The sequence below is a fragment of the Pleurodeles waltl genome, chromosome 2_2, assembly GCF_031143425.1.
Source record: "Pleurodeles waltl isolate 20211129_DDA chromosome 2_2, aPleWal1.hap1.20221129, whole genome shotgun sequence".
NCBI classification, from domain to species: Eukaryota; Metazoa; Chordata; class Amphibia; order Caudata; family Salamandridae; genus Pleurodeles; species Pleurodeles waltl.
In genome coordinates, this window is record NC_090439.1 from 474,289,356 (window position 1) to 474,314,767 (window position 25,412).

Genomic DNA, 25,412 nt, shown 5'->3' on the forward strand with positions numbered 1-25,412 from the left:
GTCCCAAAGACTGGCATGGACCATAGTTCAGAGTCCGGACTGGAGCCAGAGGTTTTGTGGAGGGCAGGAAGGGTCGAACTGGTGCCAAGGGGGAACTTGTTGACCGTACTCCAGATGGAATGTGTCTCATCTCTTGAGGCCTGAAGTTGCACCAGAGGAAGTCATAAAAAACACGAAGACTTGAAGCATGGCTGCACGGAACTCTTCAATTTGTTGTGAGATGGTAGGCGGCTTCAAACTCTGGTTGTGCTGGAACCAGTTGTGGGATCGGCTACAAAGGCAGGCGACTCAGGGAGCGAGATTGAGAGCCTTGATGCTACACCTGTGCCTGCTCAGGTGAATGCAAGAGGAAGCACAGTCCCACTTTGATTCCTTGTGTTTCTTTTTTGAGAATCGTGAGCTAGGAGATGCGAGACAGTGCTACAGATCCGCATCTGGTGGAGCTGAAAGGAACTGACGTCAGCAAGAAAGTGGCACCTATATAAGACCCGGCACATAATTTTAGGAGTGGAAAATCATCCGTGCAGAGCTGCACGGCATCACCTGCTGGCACACGGAGGAAGTGCTGAAAAGCTTCCATATCCAGTCTGGAGCCGGGGGAATATTTAAAAGGTGAGGAATCTGTAATTAGAAGTCTCCGTCAGAATACGGTGATTAGAGTGAAAGAGATTTCATGAAGGACCAGGATAATACATGACCTTCATATTAGACTAAAACATAACCACCTCCTCCTACAACATATCCTAATTAGAAGGTGAATCCCAGATGAGAGAGGAGGACCTTTTAAATATTGAGAAAAGTAGGACATGAGTTTCTTGAAAATTAGAGATGATAGACAATCAATATGGGAAGGACAATTCCACTATTCAAAACATATTAGGCTGACATTTCGCACTAGAAAAGCAGAATTATAAAAGAACAATACAATGAAGGTGAATACGCTCAGAAAAAGAGGCTTTGAGCCATGAGGTAGCGATACCTATTAGAAATGTTTGAACTATCATGCACCAGTTACTGAAAATTATGTAAATGTAGAATTGTGAAGAGGGCAACCATTTCTGGCTGCCTAGAACAATGCTGGTGTCCAGTGATCTAGATAACAAGTCACAGTATAGGCGTTTTTTTTTCTTCGTTTAGAGGCATTCCACCAGTAATTTGCCATCTGGAATCTATTTGCTTGAACTGTTAACTACCTCCCCCAAGGTTTTACAGTACCAAAGCAGTAGCTACACAACATGTGGAAATAACTAAGTGAACTACTCCTGAAGAAATAATTGCTGCTCAAATTCAGCACGGACCCTAGGGCTCTGTAGACACATAAGCATTCAAAAAGTAGGCATTACTAGAAACAGTTCAGTCTTTGCTCATTACTTTCTTATTCATGGTAGGAGTCAATGTCTTTTTTTATAAAGGATATTGTAATCAAGTAAGGCTGAGGTTGGTAATTTTCATTTGAGCCAGTGACCACAACATCAAAATTACAATCTTAAGTACACCAAATAGATAGGTCTGATGTAATGAGGAAAGAGACAGACGAAGGGGAGAAATTCACCTAGTATCTAGGCTAGAACAATTATGGCTCTCTATAAATAAAACCAAATTATAGTGCAGAGTAGTTAGATGGAAATACCCCTTAGAGATTTAGTCAATGAGGAAAAAGAAGTCGGAAAATATCAGATTAGAACTCATCCTCTTCAATGTCTGCTTGAAGAAAATATTTCCTGCAGTGACAAATAGCAGCCACTTTAAAAAGTTACTTTGGCACCTGCATTGATGATAAAAGGCAAAATAAACTAAAAAGGAATCCATCAAGGCCCCTTAAAGTGTCACCTTGATAACATTTCTGCGCTGAAGAGCAATATTCGCTGAGCATCGGGTGGTGCAACACTAGGTGGACTTAAAGTGATTGATTTAAGTCATGGCTCAGATGAGAATGGTACTTTAATAAAAGAGGCCAAAATGCCTGTTCCTAGAAGAAAGGTGACAATTAAGGTGACCATGCAAGCATCAGTGTCCGATTATGTGGAACATGGGCAACATAGCCTGCATTAATCCCTCTAACTAACAAGAATCATTTTAGGCGAAGGAGAAAGGAACTGAAGCCGGCAGTTGCAGCGTCTGTTTGGCAGGAGACTGCTTTCTCATTTTGAAATGTTGAGGCAATTAAAAAAAAACTGCTTTAACACAGTTTACTTTTCAAGTTATGATGCCCTTCCCTGTTAATTTCTGCTTATTCTCATCTTCTTGCATCATCTTGATAAACTATAGCAGCTTGAAGACTTCTTATTAGCACAAGTGCTGTACTCTGAAAATTAAAGCTTTCCATTATAGGAGATACGTTGAATAGCAAATAAACAATTGTCAAACCTCTAAATAAATAAAAAAATAATTTTGGGATTTAGCACAGTATGGCTGAATTGTCATTATAAAACCCTAACTCCAGTCACATAAGTATAGGAAAAGCAAATATGCAAAAAATATAATTAAGTAGTTAGTTACTTATCCATATGATTTACCTTGCAATTCACTATCAGTTTGGGCTGTGTAGTGATATTCCCAGCTTCATCCAAAATTTCAACCTGGAAGGGGAAAGCAGTCCCATTTTCAATTACCAGCACGTCAGAATCTGGTTTAACTTTCACTTGCTGTGGAGGTCCTGGAAATTAAATTGATGCACAATTAAAATTAAATCTGTTCTACAAATGATTCATTATTTTCTTTTATATATTCAGATACTGCACTTAAATTTGAATTGTAGACGTGCATTGGGAACAGGGGCACAGAAGGGACTTTGCCGTGGCAGACACTAAGATTTGCCTTTGCATGTTCTCCCTTTCACCTTAGTAAAATCTCTTACCAACCAGATGAGGGCAAATTGAAGTGTGCCAGCTGGGCCCCTCACATATCTATGCTTTTGGTGAGGAGATATTAGGCAGAACATGCTGTATAGAGAACTACTTGGGACGCATTCAGTTAGCATCAGTAGCAGAAGAAAATGCGTGAGCTGAAAAGGAAAAAAAGGACGTGTACACAGGACAGAGGTTTCAAGCTCTGGGTGGTCCATGCAACACCTACGAAATAGGGATATGGCCTGGTCTTAAGCTAGGTGCTCAAGCTTTTCAAGGCACAGTCTGACAGTTTGGTGGACAGGATACTGTGTAAAAATTTAACAGTTATTCCATACACCATATTCTAAATGCCATTGGCGGTAATGTATTATCAATACCATGAACAGAACATATACCATGTCTGTGATGGAGTATCCAGTCCACCAAACCCTAAATTAGGCCCACAGACTGTCTTCAACCACAATCTGTCTCTCACTCTCTCTCTCTCTAAATCACTTGAGTTTCTTCTACCTGTTTCTTCAATTTAAGGATCCTCAGAAAGGGACACATTTCAGTATACCATCAGGTATTCACTTTTCTGTGATCTGGGCGACAGTAGGGCCACATCTCAACAAGTGCAACACTCTGTCTGTCCCTTGCTCTTTTTTCAATATGAGCTTAAGTAACTTCAGACTGTGCAGAATACTGTTTCTTCTTCTAGACCTACTAAGGGAAATTAATTCCCTAATGTTTGAAAAATCTTCATTGCGTAAGAGTTCTACTTTGTATTTGCCACAAAGCTGTAAGGGTAAGGGATACAAATTAATCCAGGAGCTTAGTGCCTTACAAGGACCTTGTGCCTGGCTTCTACTCGACACACAGTGGCAGACCTACTCTTTCATGTTTGAGAACTGTAACCCTCTTTCAAATTACTAGCAAAGAAACTTCAATCATATCACTTTTAGAAAGCTACTAATAATTTGCCTTTTCTTGAGCAGTGGTAATTCATGTAATGCCCAGTCATTTCTAGTACTAGGACAACGTTACAGGTAACTCCTCGCTCTATAAACATACAGGTTAACCAAAACATATATGTCTGAAGACATCCAGTCCGGGGGGACTGCAGTTATCAATTAAATGCTGTAGTGCTCCTGACCAGAGGTAAAAAGGTGGTGGGGGCATCTAACGGCGTTGTTATTCTCAGTCCAGAAAATAATAGGAAGCGGAAGGCAGAGTGACAGATTTTTCCGATGGTGAATAATCTTAAATAAGTGCCATAATGCTGAAGGACTGCTCAAGGGAGCAGTTTGTTAAGGCGAGCACAGCTTCTGGCAAAACACTGGTTTCCATACACTTAGTTCTATACCTCTGGGATATATGGGAGTTACAAGCAGGTTAGGTCACTTACATAAATTGCTCTCTTATGCTATTTCTTCCACAGGCGAAGAGAACAAGAGGGGTGCCCATGGGAAAAGGTAGCTTCACTCACATTTGTTAACATGCAAGCCAGTAAGGAGTATACAGCGTTTGCCACAGACGAGCGTGATCCCATAATACAATAACTGACTTGAATCACCATGCTAAGATAAGGAATCCGACCTGAAAATACAGAACTGCTGTCTCAGGAGCTGTAGAATGTTTAGACTTTGATAAGCCTTTCGATCCTGGGTATTAAATTCATCCTCCCAAGTCCTTAGTTTCTGGTTAGACCAAGTTGTCAAGAGTCGCATCTTTTCTTCGGGTGCTAGTCCAGTCAGTGGTTACTAGATAATATCCATGGTGGGTCCTATCAAATATCACGGGTGCCTCAAGTACCATAGCCAAGGACATATTAGTGGACTAGTAGATGCATATTCCAGGAGGTTCTACAAGATTTTAACTCACACACAGCTTGAAATAGTAATTCCACTTGGACTCTATGCCCACTCTGTGCTATTATGTTCACAAAGAATTGTCCTTCCTTCACCACTTGGTAAATGAGAAAATCTGGAGTTAGGTACAAAAGGTCATGAGACCTAGTGGGGCTGTGAAATCACCCCAAATAGTTCTACACTGAATACATAGTATTATGCAATAATTAAAATGAAATAGGATTTTAAGGACAATGTTATCCTACAGGCTGGAAATCACTAGACAGTGGACATCCGCTTAAATCTTTGGTGTCAGCTCTCTGTATCCATGGTATTGTGATACACCTGCCCTTTTTTCCATTTTATCAGCCCTGACTGCATAGTGGAAGGGGGGAGAAGGCTGGATTGATGACACTTGAGAGATGGGGTGTACCAGCTCAGAATTTGGATAAATATGTCAAACAAAAGAAACTGAACTGAGATACTAAAGTGATGAGAAGAAACATGGTAAAATAAAGTGGTGCAAAAATAGAAATTCCGGTCACCAGTTAAGCGGGCCACCAGAAAAAGCTGGTCATCAATGACATGGGCAACAGACAATTCAGGACAAAAAGTTAAACTTTAGCCACAAAAACAAATGCTGAACCTGGAAGGTATTGATGCTGGCAGTGTCCTTGGCATCCACATTAGTTCTCCAGAGTAATCAAAATTCAAAGACCTCTATCTCACACAACTTGGCGTAATCAAATCTTTTCAGTGCCAGGGACAACCATTGGCTTTGGCTCACTCACATGCTTCCACAAGAAGAAATTCTGGTTTTGTGTTCAAGATCTTACTGTATGTTTAGTAAAGGGAAACTGCCCCGGTTGTGATTTAGTACTCTCTTTACATAAACATTTACATATCATTTCATACTGTAGGAAGTTGGCTCTGTACATACTATCTCAAAGTGAGAGATAGTGTGCACAGAGTCCAAGGGTTCCCCTTAGAGGTTGATAGTGGCAAAATTAGATAATTCTAATGCTCTATTTTGTGGTAGTGTGGTCGAGCAGTAGGCTTATCAGAGGGTAGTGTTAAGCATTTGTTGTACACACACACAGGCAATAAATGAGGAACACACACTCAAAGAATTAACTCCAGGCCAATAGTTTTTATATAGAAAATATATTTTTTCTTAATTTATTTTAGAACCACAAGATTCAAGATTTGAAGTAAATATATAAATGCAAGGTACTCCACACAGGTAAGTAAGGAACTTTGAATTAAAGCAGTAGTACAGACAGTATAGCTAAAAATGTCAATAAGCTATTTTAGAAGTGGACTCTGTGCAAAACTCAACAGTTCCTGGGGGAGGTAAGTATGGTTAAGTTTCTGAGGTAAGTAAAGAACTTACAAGTTCCGTCTCCTGGGCATAGGCAGCCCACCGTTGGGGGTTAAAGGATACCCCAAAGTCACTGCACCCGCGACAAAGGGCCTATCAGGTGCAGAGGTCAGTGGAGGGCCCAAAACACATAGGCAGGGGTGCTCCGGTTCCGGTCTGCTGGGAGATATGTACCTGCGTCCTCAGGGAGGTTTTGTAGAGCACTGGGGGGTGACACAAACAGGCACACAAAACACACCCTCAGCAGCACAGGGGCGTTGGGTTTGATACAGAAAACAATGGAAGGACCTGGGGGTCACTTAGGCGATGCAGGCAGGGTCAGGGGGGCTTCTTGGGCCAGCCACAGACTAGGCGAGGCAGAGGGCCGCCTGATGGTCAACTCCTGCACTGGAGTTTGGTTCCTCTCGGTCCTGGGGGCTGTGGGTGCAGTGCTGGGTCCAATCGGGTTCCTTGTTACCAGGCAGTCGCGGTCAGGGGGAGTCTCTGGATCCTCTCTGCAGGCATCGCTGTGAGGGTGCAGGGGGGTCGTCTCAGGTTACTCACAAGGTCGCAATCCCCTGGGAGTCCTCTCTGTAGTGTTTCTTCTCTGGAGCTCGAGCCGGGGGTGTCGGGTGCCGAGTGTGAAGTCTCACGGTTGCAGGAATCTCATTTCCTGGGTTCTGGGTTGCTCCTAAATACTGAATTTAGGGGTGTGTTTAGGTCTGGGAGGGCAATAGCCAATGGCTACTGTCCTGGAGGGTGGCTACACCCTCTTTGTGCCTCCTCCCTGAGGGGAGGGGGGCACATCCCTAATCCTATTGGGGGAAATCCTCCTAAACTAAGATGGAGGATTTCTAAAGGCAGGGGACACCTCAGCTCAGGAACCTTAGGGGCTGTCCTGACTGGTGGGCGGTGACTCCTTGTTTTTCTCATTTTCCTCTCCTGCCTTGCCGCCAAAACTGGGGGCAGTGTCCGGACGGGCGGGCAGCTCCACTAGCTGGGAGGCCCTGGGCTGCTGTAACAAAAGGCATGAGCCTTTGAGGCTCACCGCCAGTACAGTTCTTGCAGGGGGAGGTGAGAAGCACCTCCACCCAGTGCAGGCTTTCTTTCTGTCCTCAGAGAGCACAAAGACTCTCAGCCCAGGGGGGCAGAAAATCGTCCCAGTGGCAGGCAGGCACAGACCAGTCAGTCCTGAACTGAAGGTTTGGGTAAATTACAGGGAGCATCTTCTAAGATGCTCTCTTTGTGCATTTTGTAATAAATCCAACACAGGCATCAGTGTGGGTTTATTATTCTGAGAAGTTTGATACCAAACTTCCCAGGATTCCATGTAGCCATTATGGAGCTGTGGAGTTCGTTTTGACAAACTCCCAGACTATATACTCAATATGGCCAAACTGTACTTACAATGTCGAAGAATAGACTTAGATACTGTAGGGGCATATTGCTCATGCAGCTAGGCCCTCACCTGTGGTATCACCCCTCCTTAGGGCTGTAAGGCCTGCTAGAGGGGTGTCTTACCTATGCCACAGGCAGTATTTTGTGGGCATGGCATCCTGAGGGGGATGCCATGTTGACTTTGCCTTTTTCTCCCCACCAACACACACAATCTGCAATGGCAGTGTGCATGTGTTAGGTGAGGGGTCTCTTAGGGTGGCACAACACATGCTGTAGCCCTTAGGGACCTTCTCTGGTCACAGGGCCCTTGGTACCACTGGTACCTTTTACAAGGGACTTATCTGTGTGCCAGGGATGTGCAAATTGTGGAACAATGGTACATTTTTAAGAGAAAGAACACTGGTGTTGGGGCCGGGTTAGCAGGGTCTCAGCACACTTCTCAGTCAAGTCAGCATCAATATCAGGCAAAAAGTAGGGGGTAACTGCAACAGGGAGCCATTTTCCTACAGATGCCTACAAAATTGCACAGAAGTCTTCGTACCACATTTTGACTCATATTAATAATTGCATTTGACTATAACTCTGTTTACCCCTCAAACAAAATGGTATTTTTGTTAGAAGTCAATAACACAAGAAATTCAGGAATTCCAGGTAATTGGTGTGAGGATCTACAATGGGCAGGATAAATACTTGATGTACAATGTTGAGAACTAATATAATCAAAAGCAGGTAGCAGTGAGCTTTGATTTTTTTTCTCATTGTCATACTAAAGAGTTTCAATACACTTGAGGGTAATAATCTTGAGGTTTTCCAACACTTCTAATTGCTTTGAAATGTGTAAACTCAATTGGTAACTTGTATCATAATCAATGTTAATGAAAAAGGATACAGGACCCTATCTTGTTTGATGATGACTTTCACATTTTTAGTGTTAGGACAATGTACATTTCAGTATGTGTCAAAATTAGTGCAGATGACGGAGTGCTCAGAATATATATATGGAAAATTTCACTTACCCAGTGTATATCTGTTCGTGGCATGTAGTGCTGCAGATTCACATGCTATGTATAGGACCACCATCCAGTATTGGGCTCAGAGTGTTACAAGTTGTTTTTGTTCGAAGAAGTCTTTTCTCGAGTCACAGGATCGAATGACTCCTCCTTTCGGTAACAGTGCGCATGGGCATCGCCTCCTTTGTTAGATTGTTTTCCCAAAGAAGGGTGCAGAAAGGAGTGATACAGTGAAAGAATGTAAACGTACAAGAAAATGTAGTATGTAAATAGGATGTCCATGTAAATGTAAAATATATGGAAACTGTCACTTACCCAGTGTACATCTGTTCGTGGCATGTTCTGCTGCAGATTAACATGCTGTGTATACATTCAGCAATCTAGTGTTGGGCTCGGAGTGTTACAAGTTGTTTTTCTTCGAAGAAGTGTTTTTGAGTCACAGAATCGAGTGGTGACTCCTCTTCAGCTCCATTGCGCATGGGCTTCGACTCCATGTTAGATTGTTTGAAGGTAGGAGTGATAGAGTATAAGGAAAAGAGATGTCCATGCAAATGGAATATATATATATATATATATAAGCATATACACATATGTACATATATATACATATATGTACAAGTGTTTGTTCAACTTAAACGGCTACAGGCTTCCAGGGAGGGGGGTGGGTGCATGTAAATTTGCAGCACTACATGCCACAAACAGATGTACACTGGGGTAAGTGGCATTTTCCCTTCGATGGCATGTGTAGCTGCAGATACACAGGCTATGCATGGACTAAAAAGCAGTCCTTCTCCCAAAACCGGGGTGGCTAGCCTGTAGGAGTTGGGGGAGTTGAAATAGTTTAAAATAAAGTTTTAAGTACTGCTTGACCTACATTGGCCTGTTTAGTTTCCCTAAACTCTTTTGTTCTATCAACATAGTACATTAGAGCTCTTTTAAGGTCAAGTGTATGAGCTCTTTTAGCAGTTGAGTCTGGCTGTGGGAAGAAGACTGGCAATTCCACTGTTTGGTTAATGTGAAAAGGAGAAACTACTTTTGGCAAAAATGTTATATTTGTCGTAAGTACAACTTTATGTTTGTGTACTTGGAAAAATGGTTTCTCCAGAGCGCATGCTTGTATTTCACTAACTCTTCTTAATGAACTAATTGCTACTAAGAAAGCAACTTTCCAAGTTAGAAATTGAATATCACATTAATGCATGGGCTCAAATGGTAGTCCCATTAATCTTGTGAGTACAATTTTGAGATTCCAAGAAGGAACTAGTGGGGTTCTTGGTGGAATAATACGCTTAAGTCCTTCCATAAAGGCCTTAATGACAGGAACTCTAAAGAGAAAAGTATGTTGTATGGTTTGTAAGTAAGCTGATATAGCAGTAAGATGAATTTTAATAGAGGAAAAAGCTAAATTTGCTTTTTGAAGATGAAGCAGGTAGTATACAATATCTTGTATTGATGCTTTAAGTGGGTCTATATTTTTGGGCTGACAGTATTAAACAAAACGTTTCCACTTATTAGCATAGCATTGCCCTATCAAAGTAAAGCTCCAGGAGCTTTTGGCAGAGTTCAAAAGGGATCACCCCTCTGAGGATAATCCTTCAGATGGGGAAGTTAGTGAACAGGAGGATGAATTCCCCCCCTCCTGTCCTAAATAGGGAGAACAGGGTCCGTCAAACCCTGACTCCTCAAATCATAGTCAGAGAGACTGGTTCTTCCACAGGGCAGACCAGTACCTCTGGAAGCATTGAGGGCAGCCTCAATGAAGATGACCTCCTGTTACCCAGGATGGCCAAAAGATTGGCTTTGCAGAAGCAGCTACTAGCCATAGAAAGGGAAAGACAAGAGATGGCTTTAGCTCCCATCAATGGTGGCAGCAACTTAAATAGGGTCAGAGAGAGTGCTGACATCCTAAAAATCCCCAAAGGGATTGTAACTAAATATGAAGATGATGATATCACCAAGTGGTTCACAGCTTTTGAGAGGGCTTGTGCAACCAGAAAAGTAAACAGATCTTACTGGGGAGATCTCCTTTAGGAAATGTTCACTGGAAAGTGTAGGGATAAACTCCTCACACTCTCTGGTAAAGGTGTAGAATCTTATGACCTCATGAAGGCTACTCTGATTGAGGGCTTTGGATTCTCCACTGAAGAGTACAGGATAAGGTTCAGGGGGGCTCAAAAATCCTCGAGCCAGACCTGGATTGATTTTGTAGACTACTCAGTGAAAACACTGGATGTTTGGGTAACTGGAAACGAAGTGCATGACTATAATGGGCGTTATATTTTGTTTATGAAGAAACACATTTTAAGTAACAGCTTCAATGAAAAGTTGCATCAATATCTGGTAGACCTAGGTCCAATTTCTCCCCAAGAATTGGGAAAGAAGGCAGGCCACTGGGTCAAGACTAGGGTAACCAAAACTTCCACTGGGGGTAACCAAAAGAAAGTGGTTATAAAGCCTCCCCAGGAGAAAGTGGGTGACACTAGAGTAAAGGAAAAGAGTCCTCTGTAGGCCTCCAAAAACCAGACCAGGTGGGTGGGCCCCAAGACACAACCCAAAACGAAGGTGGGTAACAGGATAAGAACTGGGATGCCACTAAGGCCTGGTGCCAAAACTGTAGACAGACAGGACACCACACCAAGGACACTTCTTGTACCAAAAACAATCCCCCAAGCAAAACCCCAGGGGTGACCAGTGTAGCCTTTGGGGATGACTCCTCAGATGAGGAGGTCTCAAAGCCTTCAACTGGAAAAAAGGCCTCACAGGTGAGTTGGAGATTCCACAGGGAAGAAGACACTTCCACCACCTAATGGTGAATGTAATCCCAGCCACTGCCCTGAGAGACACTTGTGCCAGTCACACTAATATGCATGACAGACTGGTGTTCTCAAACCAGTACATCTCAGGTGAGACTGCAAGAGTAAGAGTTAGCCCAGACAAGGTCACTGACAGGCCTGTGTCTTTTGTGCCCCTAGACGTGGGTGAGACTTTTAGCTGGAGAAGGGTGGTAGTCAGTACAGACCTCCCCCTTGATTGTCTCCTTGGAAATGACTACCCAGAGGTTAGTCAGAGCCCAAGAGAGGAACTGATCAAGTGCCAGTTCTCTCCCAAGGATTCTGGAGGTGCTGCCTCTGCAGTAACTGCAAGTAGACCGCAGAAGAAAAGGAAAAGAAAACAGTGCAGGAAGGGTGGACAACCTTTAGCCAAGGTTCCAGCAAGCCAAGGAGATTCTCCTCCAGTAGGGGAGAACTCCAAAAGGGGCACTAGTAAAGTTCAACCTGACCCACAAGAAGTCCTCGCTAGTCAGGCAACTGTTAAGCCTGAGTGGGTGGCTCCTCAGCTAACAGAAGAAAGAGTGGAAGAAGGGTGTTTACAACAAGATGCACTACCCCCCCCCCCACACTCTAACACAGCAGACAGTCACCCTGAACCCAAAGAAGCCTGTAACATAGCCCCTTCCCTAGTATTTGGTTGAAGAGCTAAAGGTGTGGTTCTGGGCATAGACAGCTGTCAGTGGCCTCTGCTGGGTGTAAGACTTTATGGCTGCACTGTCCTTGGCATGGTGGTCTGACCCCATGCCAAATAGCAAGTTAGGCCCCCTGACCCTGTTGGTCATGGTGGGGCTATTCCAGCTATGGGTAACCTCTTTGGGTAAGCTAGGGGTGACCCTGTCTAAGATAAGATTAGCAGAGGTGAATACCTCTAAACCCAAAATAGAGAGATTGGGTGAAGACATTAAAAAAACAGACAAGGTCCTATCACCGTGGAAGTGGCTCAGTTCCCCAGAGGCAATTACCTGAACAGGAGGATGTAAGGCAGAGTAGGCCCTGCAACAAACCAGCCTGTTTTCCTTACTCTTCCTCACCTGACAGACTAGAAAGACTCTCCCAGCTTTAGGAAAATGGCTCCCTGTTGCAGTTACCCCCCACTTTTTGCCTGATATTGATGCTTACTTGACTGAGAAGTGTGCTGAGACCCTGCTAACCAGGCCCCAGTACCAGTGTTCTTTCACTAAAAATGTACCATTGTTTCCACAATTGGCACACTCCTGGCACACAGATAAGTCCCTTGTAAAAGGTACCAACGGCACTGTGACCAGGGAAGGTCCCTAAGGGCTGCAGCATATGTTGTGCCACCCTAAGGGACCCCTCTCCTAACACATGCACACTGCCATGGCAGATTGTGTGTGTTGGTGGGGACAAAAAGGCGAAGTCGACATGGCATCTGCCTCAGGATGACATACACACAAAATACTGCCTGTGGCATGGGTAAGTCACCCCTCTAGCAGGCCTTACTGCCCTAAGGCAGGGTGCACTATACCACAGGTGAGGGTATAGCTGCATGAGCAATATGCCTCAACAGTGCCTAAGTCTATTCTTAGACATTGTAAGTACAGTGTGGCCACATTAAGTATATGGTCTGGGAGTTTGTCAAAACGAACTCCACAGCTCCATAATGGCTACACTGAATACTGGGAAGTTTGGTATCAAACCTCTCAGAATAATAAAACCCACACTGATGCCAGTGCTGGATTTATTTAAAAAATGCACACAGAGGGCATCTTAGAAGACGCCCCCTGTATTTTACCCAATTCTTCAGTGCAGGACTGAATGGTCTGTGCCAGCCTGCCACTGCGATGAGTTTCTAACCCCTGTGGTGAGAGTCTTTGTGCTCTCCGGGGCCACAAATAAAGCCTGCACTGGGTGGAGTTGCTGAACACCGCCCCCTGCAGGAACTATAACACCCAGCAGTAAGCCTCAAAGGCTCAGGCTTTGTGTTACAAAGCCCCAGGGCACTCCAGCTAGTAGAGAGGCCTGCCCCCTGGTCACAGCCCCCACTTTTGGCGGCAAGTCCAGAGGAGATAATGAGAAAAACAAGGAGGAGTCACCTACCAGTCAGGACAGCCCCTAAGGTGCCCTGAGCTGAGGTGACCCCTGCCTTTAGAAATCCACCATCTTGGTTTTGGAGGATTCCCCCAACAGGAATAGGGATGTGCCCCCCCCTCATCTCAGGGAGGAGGCACAAGGAGGGTGTAGCCATCCTCAAAGACAGTAGCCATTGGCTACTGCCCCCCCGACCTAAATACACCCCTAAATTGAGTATTTAGGGGCATCCCTTAACCCAGGAAATCAGATTCCTGCAACCTACACAAAGAAGGACAGCTGACCTGAAAGCCCCACAGAGACAACAACTGACTTGGCCCAACTCTACCGGCTTGACTCCAGACTCAAAGAACCTGCACAGCGACGCATCTGACAGGGACCAGCGACCTCTGGGGACTCAGAGGACTACCCTGAACCCAAAGAGGAAAACAAGTTACTTACCTGTAACTACAGTTATCCAGTATTGGTATCTTTCATAAATTCACATGCTTGAATCATCCCCGAAGTGGGAGTCCCATGGTACATAAAATAGCAATAATTAACAAATAACATTTTTTGCTATAGGCTATAATGGAAATACCAGTCACTCATATAGCCTATCCAGGTCATTTTGTGAAAAGGACCCAAACTTGTCTGCTGGCCAATCAGGCACCAGCACCCTCTAGAACACTCTCCAGAGAAGCTCCTTCCCTCAGATTTTCCAGAACAAGAGAGAAAAGATTATAACCTGAGAGGAAATGCGAGCGTCTAAGGGGAGGAGGGTGGGTTGCATGTGAATTTATGAAAGATACTAATACTGGATAACTGTAGTTACAGGTAAGTAACTTGTTTTCTTATCCAGTATTGGATCTTTAATAAATTCACATGCTTAAATCTGAATAGCCAGCAGTACTGTTGATAAACATTATACTCGCAGTGGATGGAGGGTGCGAGCATGGAAATCCTTTACAACCTATATGAAATAGTTCGCTCATAAATCTTGTATTATGAACTTCAAACAAATATAGATAATTCTAAGTACATATACACATATTGAAAATCCATGTAAAGATATATATACACCTATATATATATATATATATACATACATATATACATACATATATATATATTGAAAATGTCACTTACCCAGTGTACATCTGTTCGTGGCATTAGTCGCTGCAGATTCACATGTTTGGCACAGTCCGCTGCCTGGTGTTGGGCTCGGAGTATTACAAGTTGTTTTTCTTCGAAGAAGTCTTTTTGGTCACGGGACCGAAGGACTCCTCCCTCCTCGGCTCCATTGCGCATGGGCGTCGACTCCATCTTAGATTGTTTTCCCCACAGAGGGTGAGGATGGAGTTGTTTGGTATAAATAGTGCCCATGCAATGGAGTGAATATGTATGTACGTTAAGAGTTTATAATAATTATTTACAAATGTTCAGATGTTTAAGATTTATGATCTACTTCTAAACGGCTACAGGCTTCCCGGGGAGGTGGGAGGGTACATGTGAATCTGCAGCGACTAATGCCACGAACAGATGTACACTGGGTAAGTGACATTTTCAGTTCGATGGCATATGTTGCTGCAGATACACATGTTTGGCATAGACTATAAAGCAGTTACCTCCCCTAAAAGCGGTGGTTTAGCCTGTAGGAGTTGAAGTAGTTTGGAATAATGTTCTTAGTACAGCTTGGCCCACTGTAGCTTGTTGTGCATTTAGTACGTCTACACAGTAGTGTTTAGTAAACGTATGAGGCGTAGACCAGGTTGCAGCCTTACATATTTCGCTCATAGGAATGTTTCCTAGAAAGGCCATTGTAGCACCTTTCTTTCTGGTTGAGTGTGCCTTTGGTGTAATAGGCAATTCTCTTTTGGCTTTAAGATAGCATGTTTGAATACATCTGACTATCCATCTAGTAATGCCTTGTTTAGAGATTGGATTTCCTATGTGTGGTTTTTGAAAAGCTATGAACAGTTGTTTTGTTTTCCTGATTAGCTTTGTTCTGTCAATGTAATACATTAGTGCTCTTTTGATGTCTAATGTATGTAGTGCCCTTTCAGCCACAGAATTTGGTTGTGGGAAGAACACTGGCAATTCTACTGTTTGATTTAAATGGAATGATGAGATTACCTTTGGCAGAAATTTTGGATTTGTTCTTAGAACTATTTTATTGTTGTGTATTTGAATAAATGGTTCTTGTATGGTAAATGCCTGTATTTCACTTACTCTTCTGAGGGATGTGATTGCAATGAGAAATGCGACCTTCCAGGTTAGATATTGCATTTCACAGGAATGCATGGGTTCGAAAGGTGGACCCATGAGTCTTGTTAAGACGATGTTAAGATTCCATGAAGGAACTGGTGGTGTTCTTGGTGGTATAATTCTTTTTAGCCCTTCCATGAATGCTTTAATAACTGGTATTCTAAATAGAGACGATGAATGAGTAGTTTGTAGGTAAGCAGATATTGCTGCGAGGTGTATTTTTATAGATGAAAAAGCGAGATTTGCTTTTTGCAAATGTAGTAAGTATCCTACTATGTCTTTAGTAGAGGCATGTAATGGTTGTATTTGATTGGCATGGCAGTAGTAAACAAATCTTTTCCACTTAGATGCATAGCAGTGTCTAGTGGAAGGTTTTCTAGCTTGTTTTATGACCTCCATGCATTCTTGTGTGAGGTCTAAGTGTCCGAATTCTAGGATTTCAGGAGCCAAATTGCCAGATTCAATGATGCTGGATGATGCTGGGTTTGGATGCCTGATCTGTTGTTTGTGTTGTGTTAACAGATCTGGCCTGTTGGGTAGTTTGACATGCGGTACTAGTGAAAGGTCTAGTAGAGTTGTATACCAAGGTTGTCTTGCCCATGTGGGTGCTATCAGTATGAGTTTGAGTTGGTTTTGACTCAACTTGTTTACTAGATATGGAAGGAGAGGGAGAGGGGGAAAAGCGTACGCAAATATCCCTGACCAACTCATCCATAGAGCATTGCCTTGTGATTCGCGGTGTGGGTACCTGGATGCGAAGTTTTGGCATTTTGAGTTTTGTTTTGTTGCGAACAAATCTATCTGGGGTGTTCCCCAAATTTGAAAGTACTTGTTCAGAACTTGGGGGTGAATTTCCCATTCGTGGACTTGGTGGTCTCGCGAAAGGTTGTCTGCTAGTTGGTTTTGTATTCCTGGAATAAATTGTGCTATTAGGCGAATGTTGTTGTGAATCGCCCACTGCCAAATTTTTTGTGTTAGGAGGCACAATTGTGTTGAGTGTGTTCCTCCTTGTTTGTTTAAATAATACATTGTTGTCATGTTGTCTGTTTTGACAAGAATGTATTTGTGTGTTATTATGGGTTGGAAGGCTTTTAACGCTAGAAATACTGCTAACAGTTCTAGGTAATTGATATGAAATTTTGTTTCGTGTATATCCCATTGTCCTTGAATGCTGTGGTGATTGAGGTGTGCTCCCCACCCTGTCATGGAAGCATCTGTTGTTATAACGTATTGAGGCACTGGGTCCTGAAATGTCCGCCCTTTGTTTAAATTTTTGCTGTTCCACCATAGAAGCGAGAGGTATGTTTGGCGGTCTACCAACACCAGATCTTGAAGTTGACCCTGTGCCTGTGACCATTGTGATGCTAGACACTGTTGTAAGGGTCGCATGTGTAGTCTTGCGTTTGGGACAATGGCTATGCATGATGACATCATGCCTAGAAGTTTTAGCACAAATTTTGCTTGTATCTTTTGGTTTGGAAACATAGCACTTATTACCTTGTGGAATGCCTGCACTCTTTGTGGACTTGGAGTGGCAATTCCTTTTGATGTGTTGATGGTTGCTCCTAGATATTGTTGTGTTTGACACGGTTCTAGGTGTGATTTTGTATAGTTGATGGAAAACCCCAGTTTGTGAAGGGTTTGTATGACAAATGTGGTGTCGTTTGCGCATTTTTTTACTGTGTTGGTCTTGATTAGCCAATCGTCTAGGTAAGGGAACACATGTATCTGTTGTCTCCTGATGTGTGCTGCTACTACTGCTAGACATTTTGTGAACACTCTTGGTGCAGTTGTTATTCCGAATGGCAACACCTTGAATTGGTAATGTATTCCTTTGAATACGAACCGTAGGTACTTTCTGTGAGAAGGGTGTATTGGTATATGAAAGTACGCATCCTTTAGGTCTAATGTGGTCATGTAATCTTGCTGTTTGAGCAGTGGAATGATGTCTTGTAGTGTGACCATGTGAAAATGGTCCGATATGATGTAGGTATTTAGTGTCCTGAGATCTAATATTGGTCTTAATGTTTTGTCTTTTTTTGGAATGAGAAAGTACAGGGAGTAGACTCCTGTGTTTTTTTGTTGTACTGGTACTAACTCTATTGCATCCTTTTGCAGTAGTGCTTGAACTTCTAGTCCTAAAAGTTCTAAATGTTGTGGTGACATTTTGCGTGTTTTGGGGGGGATGTTTGGTGGGAAGTTGTGGAATTCTATGCAATAGCCATGTTGGATTATTGCTAATACCCAATTGTCTGTTGTAATCTGTTGCCAAGATTGGTAGAATTGGCTTAGTCTTCCCCCCACTGGTGTTGAGTGAAGGGGTTGCGTGACTTGAAAGTCACTGTTTAGGTGGAGGTGTTTTTGGAGTCTGGAATCTTCCCCTACTCCTTGGGAATTGACCCCCCCTATATCCCCTGAAACCTCCCCTTTGGAAGGAACCCTGATATGGTGTGGTTCTTGTTTGTTGGCTGGTGGTGTCTGTGGGTTGGCCACGAAACCCCCCTCTAAATGGAGTTTTTCTGAAAGAGCCTCTGCTCTGCGGGGAGTAGAGTGCGCCCATGGCCTTGGCCGTGTCTGTGTCCTTTTTAAGTTTTTCAATGGCTGTATCCACTTCAGGGCCAAAAAGTTGTTTTTCGTTGAAGGGCATATTAAGGACAGCCTGCTGGATTTCAGGTTTGAAGCCTGAAGTGCGGAGCCAAGCGTGTCTCCTTATGGTGACAGCAGTGTTGACTGTTCTCGCTGCAGTATCGGCTGCGTCCAGTGAAGAGCGGATTTGATTGTTTGAGATCGTTTGTCCCTCTTCAACTATTTGCTGCGCCCTTTTTTGGTATTCTTGGGGAAGATGGTCTACGAGAAGTTGCATCTCATCCCAGTGAGCGCGGTCATATCTGGCCAGCAGCGCTTGAGAATTTGCGATGCGCCACTGGTTGGCTGCCTGTGATGCTACTCTTTTCCCTGCCGCATCAAATTTTCTGCTTTCTTTGTCCGGAGGTGGGGCGTCACCAGATGTATGGGAATTTGCTCTTTTGCGAGCTGCCCCATCTACTACGGAGTCAGGTGGTAACTGCGAAGTAATAAACACTGGATCTGTGGGTGGTGGTTTGTATTTTTTATCCACCCTTGGGGTGATGGCTCTTGATTTTACGGGCTCTTCAAAAATTTGTTTTGCGTGCCGTAACATCCCCGGTAGCATTGGGAGACATTGATATTGGCTATGTGTAGCCGAGAGGGTGTTAAATAAAAAATCATCCTCTATAGGGTCTGAATGCAGTTGGACATTGTGGAATTCTGCAGCCCTAGCCACCAGTTGTGAGTATGAGGTACTGTCCTCTGGCGGTGACGGCTTTGTGGGGTATGAATCTGGATCATTGTCCGGCACTGGGGTGTCGTATAGGTCCCAAGCGTCTTGATCCTGATCATCTTGACTTATGGTAGTTTGCGCTGGTGAGTGCATTTGTGGCGGTGTTTGTGCCGGCGATGCCTGTTGTAGTGGAGAGGGCGGAGGCGTGACTTTTTTGACCACTTTGGCTTGTGGTTGTGCGTCATCCTTGAGGAGACTGATCCTTCTTTTCCTCATTATTGGGGGAAGGGTTGATATCTTCCCTGTGTCTTGCTGGATGTACAGTCTCTTTTGTGTGTAGTCTGATTCTACACTTTGGAGCTCTTGTCCAAATCTGTGCATCTGGCCACTTATTCCTTGTTCCTCTGAGTAGGATGAAGGTGTGGTATTTTTCGGCGCCGAGAGAGAATCTTTTTTCGGTTTCGGCACCGACAGAATTTTTGTTCCTTTCGGCATGGATTCTCGGTGCCGATGTTTTTCGGTGCCGGTATCTTGTCTTTGTCTCTCGGAGCCGCTTTCTCGGCTCCGAGGTTGCTCCATGGCGGTCCCTCGACCGGAGTCGGGTGTCTTCGCTATGGGCGTGCCCTTTTTCGGCGCCTTCGACGGGTCGCCTGTTTTATGGGTCGAGCCATGGCCTGTTGGCAGTGGCGTCCCCTGGGCTTTCGTTTTGTCGATGGTTTTACTTTTCGACATCTTACTCACAGTTTGTTGCTGTTGTTCGACGTCGGAGTCTCCGGATTCTGATTCCGGAACCGAGAATGTTTCCTCTTCGTCGTTGAAACGTTGTTTTGTCGGCGTGGACGCCATTTGTAGACGCCTGGCTCTTCGGTCCTGGAGTGTTTTTCTGGACCGGAAGGCTCGACAGGCCTCACAGGTATCCTCCTTGTGCTCGGGGGACAAGCACAAGTTACAGACCAAGTGCTGATCTGTATAAGGATACTTACTGTGACATTTTGGGCAGAAACGGAACGGGGTCCGTTCCATTGGCTTCGATGTCGCACGCGGTCGGGCCGACCAGGCCCCGATGGGGGAATCGAAGCTACCCCAAAGTCTTCCGATGATCGGTGTTGATGTACCTAACTATCCCGATACCGAACGGAACAATACCGACGCTTTCTTCCGAGATTCTGACTAACTTTCCGAACCGAAACACGGAGCGAAAAGGAATACGTCCAAACCCGACAGCGGAAAAAAACAATCTAAGATGGAGTCGACGCCCATGCGCAATGGAGCCGAGGAGGGAGGAATCCTTCGGTCCCGTGACCAAAAAGACTTCTTCGAAGAAAAACAACTTGTAATACTCCGAGCCCAACACCAGGCAGCGGACTGTGCCAAACATGTGTATCTGCAGCAACATATGCCATCGAACATATATATACATACATACATATATACATACATACATACATACATACATATATATACAGGGAGTGCAGAATTATTAGGCAAATGAGTATTTTGACCACATCATCCTCTTTATGCATGTTGTCTTACTCCAAGCTGTATAGGCTCGAAAGCCTACTACCAATTAAGCATATTAGGTGATGTGCATCTCTGTAATGAGAAGGGGTGTGGTCTAATGACATCAACACCCTATATCAGGTGTGCATAATTATTAGGCAACTTCCTTTCCTTTGGCAAAATGGGTCAAAAGAAGGACTTGACAGGCTCAGAAAAGTCAAAAATAGTGAGATATCTTGCAGAGGGATGCAGCACTCTTAAAATTGCAAAGCTTCTGAAGCGTGATCATCGAACAATCAAGCGTTTCATTCAAAATAGTCAACAGGGTCGCAAGAAGCGTGTGGAAAAACCAAGGCGCAAAATAACTGCCCATGAACTGAGAAAAGTCAAGCGTGCAGCTGCCACGATGCCACTTGCCACCAGTTTGACCATATTTCAGAGCTGCAACATCACTGGAGTGCCCAAAAGCACAAGGTGTGCAATACTCAGAGACATGGCCAAGGTAAGAAAGGCTGAAAGACGACCACCACTGAACAAGACACACAAGCTGAAACGTCAAGACTGGGCCAAGAAATATCTCAAGACTGATTTTTCTAAGGTTTTATGGACTGATGAAATGAGTGAGTCTTGATGGGCCAGATGGATGGGCCCGTGGCTGGATTGGTAAAGGGCAGAGAGCTCCAGTCCGACTCAGACGCCAGCAAGGTGGAGGTGGAGTACTGGTTTGGGCTGGTATCATCAAAGATGAGCTTGTGGGGCCTTTTCGGGTTGAGGATGGAGTCAAGCTCAACTCCCAGTCCTACTGCCAGTTCCTGGAAGACACCTTCTTCAAGCAGTGGTACAGGAAGAAGTCTGCATCCTTCAAGAAAAACATGATTTTCATGCAGGACAATGCTCCATCACACGCGTCCAAGTACTCCACAGCGTGGCTGGCAAGAAAGGGTATAAAAGAAGGAAATCTAATGACATGGCCTCCTTGTTCACCTGATCTGAACCCCATTGAGAACCTGTGGTCCATCATCAAATGTGAGATTTACAAGGAGGGAAAACAGTACACCTCTCTGAACAGTGTCTGGGAGGCTGTGGTTGCTGCTGCACGCAATGTTGATGGTGAACAGATCAAAACACTGACAGAATCCATGGATGGCAGGCTTTTGAGTGTCCTTGCAAAGAAAGGTGGCTATATTGGTCACTGATTTGTTTTTGTTTTGTTTTTGAATGTCAGAAATGTATATTTGTGAATGTTGAGATGTTAAATTAGTTTCACTGGTAATAATAAATAATTGAAATGGGTATATATTTTTTTTTGTTAAGTTGCCTAATAATTATGCACAGTAATAGTCACCTGCACACACAGATATCCCCCTAACATAGCTAAAACTAAAAACAAACTACAAACTACTTCCAAAAATATTCAGCTTTGATATTAATGAGTTTTTTGGGTTCATTGAGAACATGGTTGTTGTTCAATAATAAAATTAATCCTCAAAAATACTACTTGCCTAATAATTCTGCACTCCCTGTATAGATATATACATACATACACATACATGTATACATAACCACATACATACTTATATAGAAGCATGTCAAAGTATATTGCATAGCAAATTTGAATTTATGAAAGATCCAGTACTGGATAACCAAGAAACTCCAGAGAACATCGGCACTGTTCACCAACTGCAACATTTTAGCAACTTTAAAACAACTTTGAAAGAACTCTCCCTTCCCGCTGGAAGCGTGAGACTTCTCACTCTGCACCTGACGCCCCCGGCTCAAGCTCCAGAGAACAAACACTGCAGAGAGAACTCCCAGGTGACTGTGACAACGTGAGTAACCTGAGTCAACCCCTCTGCACCCCCACAGCAACGCCTGCAGAGAGGATCCAGAGGCCCCCCTGACCGTGACTGCCTGGTAACAAAGGAACTCAACGCCTGGACCAAGCACTGCACCCGCAGCCCCCAGGACCGAGGAACCAACCTCCAGTGCAGGAGTGACCAGCAGACGGCCCTCTTCCTAGCCCAGTCGGTGGCTGGCCCGAGAAGCCCCCGGTGCCCTGCCTGCATCGCCTAAGTGACCCCCGGGTCCATCCATTGCTTTCTACAGCAAACCCGACGCCAACTTTGCACACTGCACCCCGCCGCCCTTGTGCTGCTGAGGGTGTGTTTTGGGTGCCTGTTTGTGCCCCCCCCAAGTGCTCTACAAAACCCCCCTGGTCTGCTCCCCGAGGACGCAAGTACTTACTTGCCAGCAGACCGGAACCAAAGCATCCCTGTTCTCCATAGGCACCTATGTGTTTTGGGCCCCCCTTTGACCTCTGCACCTGACCCCCAATTTGACACCCCCCTGTGTTGCTGGTGCGGTGAGTTTGGGGCTGCCTTAAACACCCAACAGTGGGCTGCCTATGCCCAGGAAACTGACTGTGTAAGTGGTTTACTTACCTGAGAAACTTAACCATACTTACCTCCCCCAGGAAGTGTTGATTTTTGCACATTGTCCACTTTTAAAATAGATTATTGTCATTTTAATCTATACTGTGTGTACTACTGCTTTAATTCAAAGTTCCCTACTTACCAGTGTGGAGTACCTTGCTTTTTACGTATTTACTTCAAATCTTGTGGTTCTAAAATAAATTAAGAAAATATATTTTTCAACATAAAAACTATTGGCCTGGAGTTAAGTCTTTGACAGTGTGTTCCTCATTTATTGCTTGTGTGTGTACAACAAGTGCTTAACACTACCCTCTGATAAGCCTACTGCTCGACCACACTAACACAAAATAGAGCATTAGAATTATCTAATTTTGACACTATCAACCACTAAGGGGAACCCTTGGACTCTGTGCACACTATCTCTCATTTTGAGACAGCATATACAGAGCCAACTTCCTACAGTAGAGAACAATGTGTTGAAAGGAAAATCCTCCTCCAAAGGCTCAGCATGCATTTGTAACCCATGGTACGCAGCTGCTCTTGAAATGACCAGTGTATAAGCTGTGCTATCCTCTGGTGGAGAAGGTTTGGACGGCTAGAGATCTGGGTCATTTAGTGGTATGGGATCTGGATCATACAAGTCCCAGGGGTCAACTGTATCTCCCTGCGAATATGTATGGGAATTTGCTGGTGAAGGCAATGGTGGTGGGGTAGCAGGTGGTGGAGAGAAAAAGTTGTGGTGAATGTGGTGGAGAAATTTGTAAAGGTGATGGTTTCTCCTTCCTTTTAAATATCTTTGCTGGTGTGGAGCAGTGTCAAGAGTCTCTTGACACACCAGCTTTCTCTTGGTTTGTGGAGGAGGTGAAGCAATGATCTTCCCAGTCTCCTTTTGGATATGTATCATCCTTTGTTTGGTGTCCATGATTTCAAGGATTGGCTGAATAACTGAGTCTTCAGAAAGATATTCTGATGTTTTAGCTGTTTTAGAGGATTGAGCATCAATTGTCTTTGAGTTCTGTTTTAATCGGCTTACAAGTCCTTGTTCCCCTGTATAAAAAGATTTTTTCTGCTCTGAAGTGGTGGTTAACGTTTTCAGTCCAGAAGATATAGCCTGTGGTTTCGGCTCCGAAGCCGGAAGTCAAATTTTAGACTCAGACGAGTGTGGACGTCTGCTTGGCACGGATGTGGCGTTTTTAATAGATTTGCTCAACTCCATCATCGAAAGAGGTTTGGCCTTTTTCGGCGCCAAACCTGAAGGTCGGTCACTGACTATTTTTTTTTCGGGTGGAACCATGGCTCTCTGGCAGTGGTGCACCCAAGGCCTTAATAGGTCTCTTGGAAGTGGGCGTAGGGGCAGGTGTACTCACATGCTGAGCCGCAGTGTTTGGTTGGCTGAGTTCACCTGAGCATGCTTCAGAGTCGATATTCTGGACTGAAACAGCCATCTGTGTCTGCTCTTCTTCTAAGATGTCGGTGGACTCTGTATGCTTCAACACCATTTCAAGTCTCCTAGCTCTCTGGTCACACAGTGTCTTTTTCGACCGGAACGACCGACAAGCTTCCCAGTCTTCTTCTCGAGAGAGAGACAGAGATGACATACTATGTGTTGATCTGTGGAGGGAAATTTTACGTGGCATCGAGGACAGAATCGGAATGGAGTCCGATCCATCAGGCTCCGGCATGGTAGGCCCGAGTAGGGGGTGAGGGCACAAAAGGGCATTTTCTGGTTTCTGACTGTACTATCGGCTCAGTTACAGATGGAAACGCTATCAAAACAATACCGACGGTAGAATAAAGTTAATCTTAAGTTTCCATTTCGAAAGTCTCGGAGCGAGAGGAAACACTTCTGAACCAGACAGTGGAGAGAATACTATCTAACAAACGAGTCGATGCCCATGTGCACTATTACCGAAAGGAGGAGTCATTCGATCCTGTGACTTGAGAAAAGGCTTCTTCAAACAAAAACAACTTGTAACACTCAGAGCCCAACACTAGATGGCGGACCTATGCATTGCATGTGTATCAGCAGCTACACGTGCCATCAAACATAGATATATATATATATATATATATATATATATGCATACAACAACATAGAACAAAAAAGTGAACAGATTCCAAGGTTTTGTGTCCACTATCGAAACAGCTCAAACCAAGGTCAATAGAAGACCACGCCAAGGGACTCCTATTGACCTTAGTTTGATCTGTAATGCTGGGTGGTAGGAATTGTGTGGATTCCTGAGGATTTCTAAAGTTTCCATGACAGAAATGGAATGAAAAAGAGTTGTTTCAGGCAGAGTTTGACATTTTCGCACCACGGCGACTAAAAAAACAATTTGGGATCAATGCAAGGCACACCACCCTAGATTCCCCTGGTTGTCGAGTTTACAAAAATGTCTGTGGTTCGTAGGTTTGCATGGGTGGCGCCACTGCACAGCCCCAAATACAGCATCTATCCATATTCCTGACCCTAGATGTATTACTTTAGGGCCTTTCGCGTCATGGTCTCGTCACGGCCACACAAGTGGGATATCGTTATTATTGGCGGACATGTGGAACGCAGGCTGGTAGGAAATTTGTGGCTCCCCAAAAATTCCAGAACTTTT

The 25,412-nt window shown here is 44.2% G+C and overlaps 1 protein-coding gene across 3 annotated transcripts in view; it reads right to left on the bottom strand.

The window, feature by feature from the left end:
- SMCHD1 (structural maintenance of chromosomes flexible hinge domain containing 1) overlaps window positions 1–25,412 on the bottom strand; it is a 2,128,336-nt gene that overhangs the window by 1,129,724 nt on the left and 973,200 nt on the right. For all 3 annotated transcript variants that reach the window (XM_069219969.1, XM_069219967.1, XM_069219968.1), the window contains exon 23: window positions 2,517–2,656. In XM_069219969.1, the coding sequence (XP_069076070.1) occupies window positions 2,517–2,656 (140 nt within the window). The remainder of the gene's footprint in view (window positions 1–2,516; window positions 2,657–25,412) is intronic.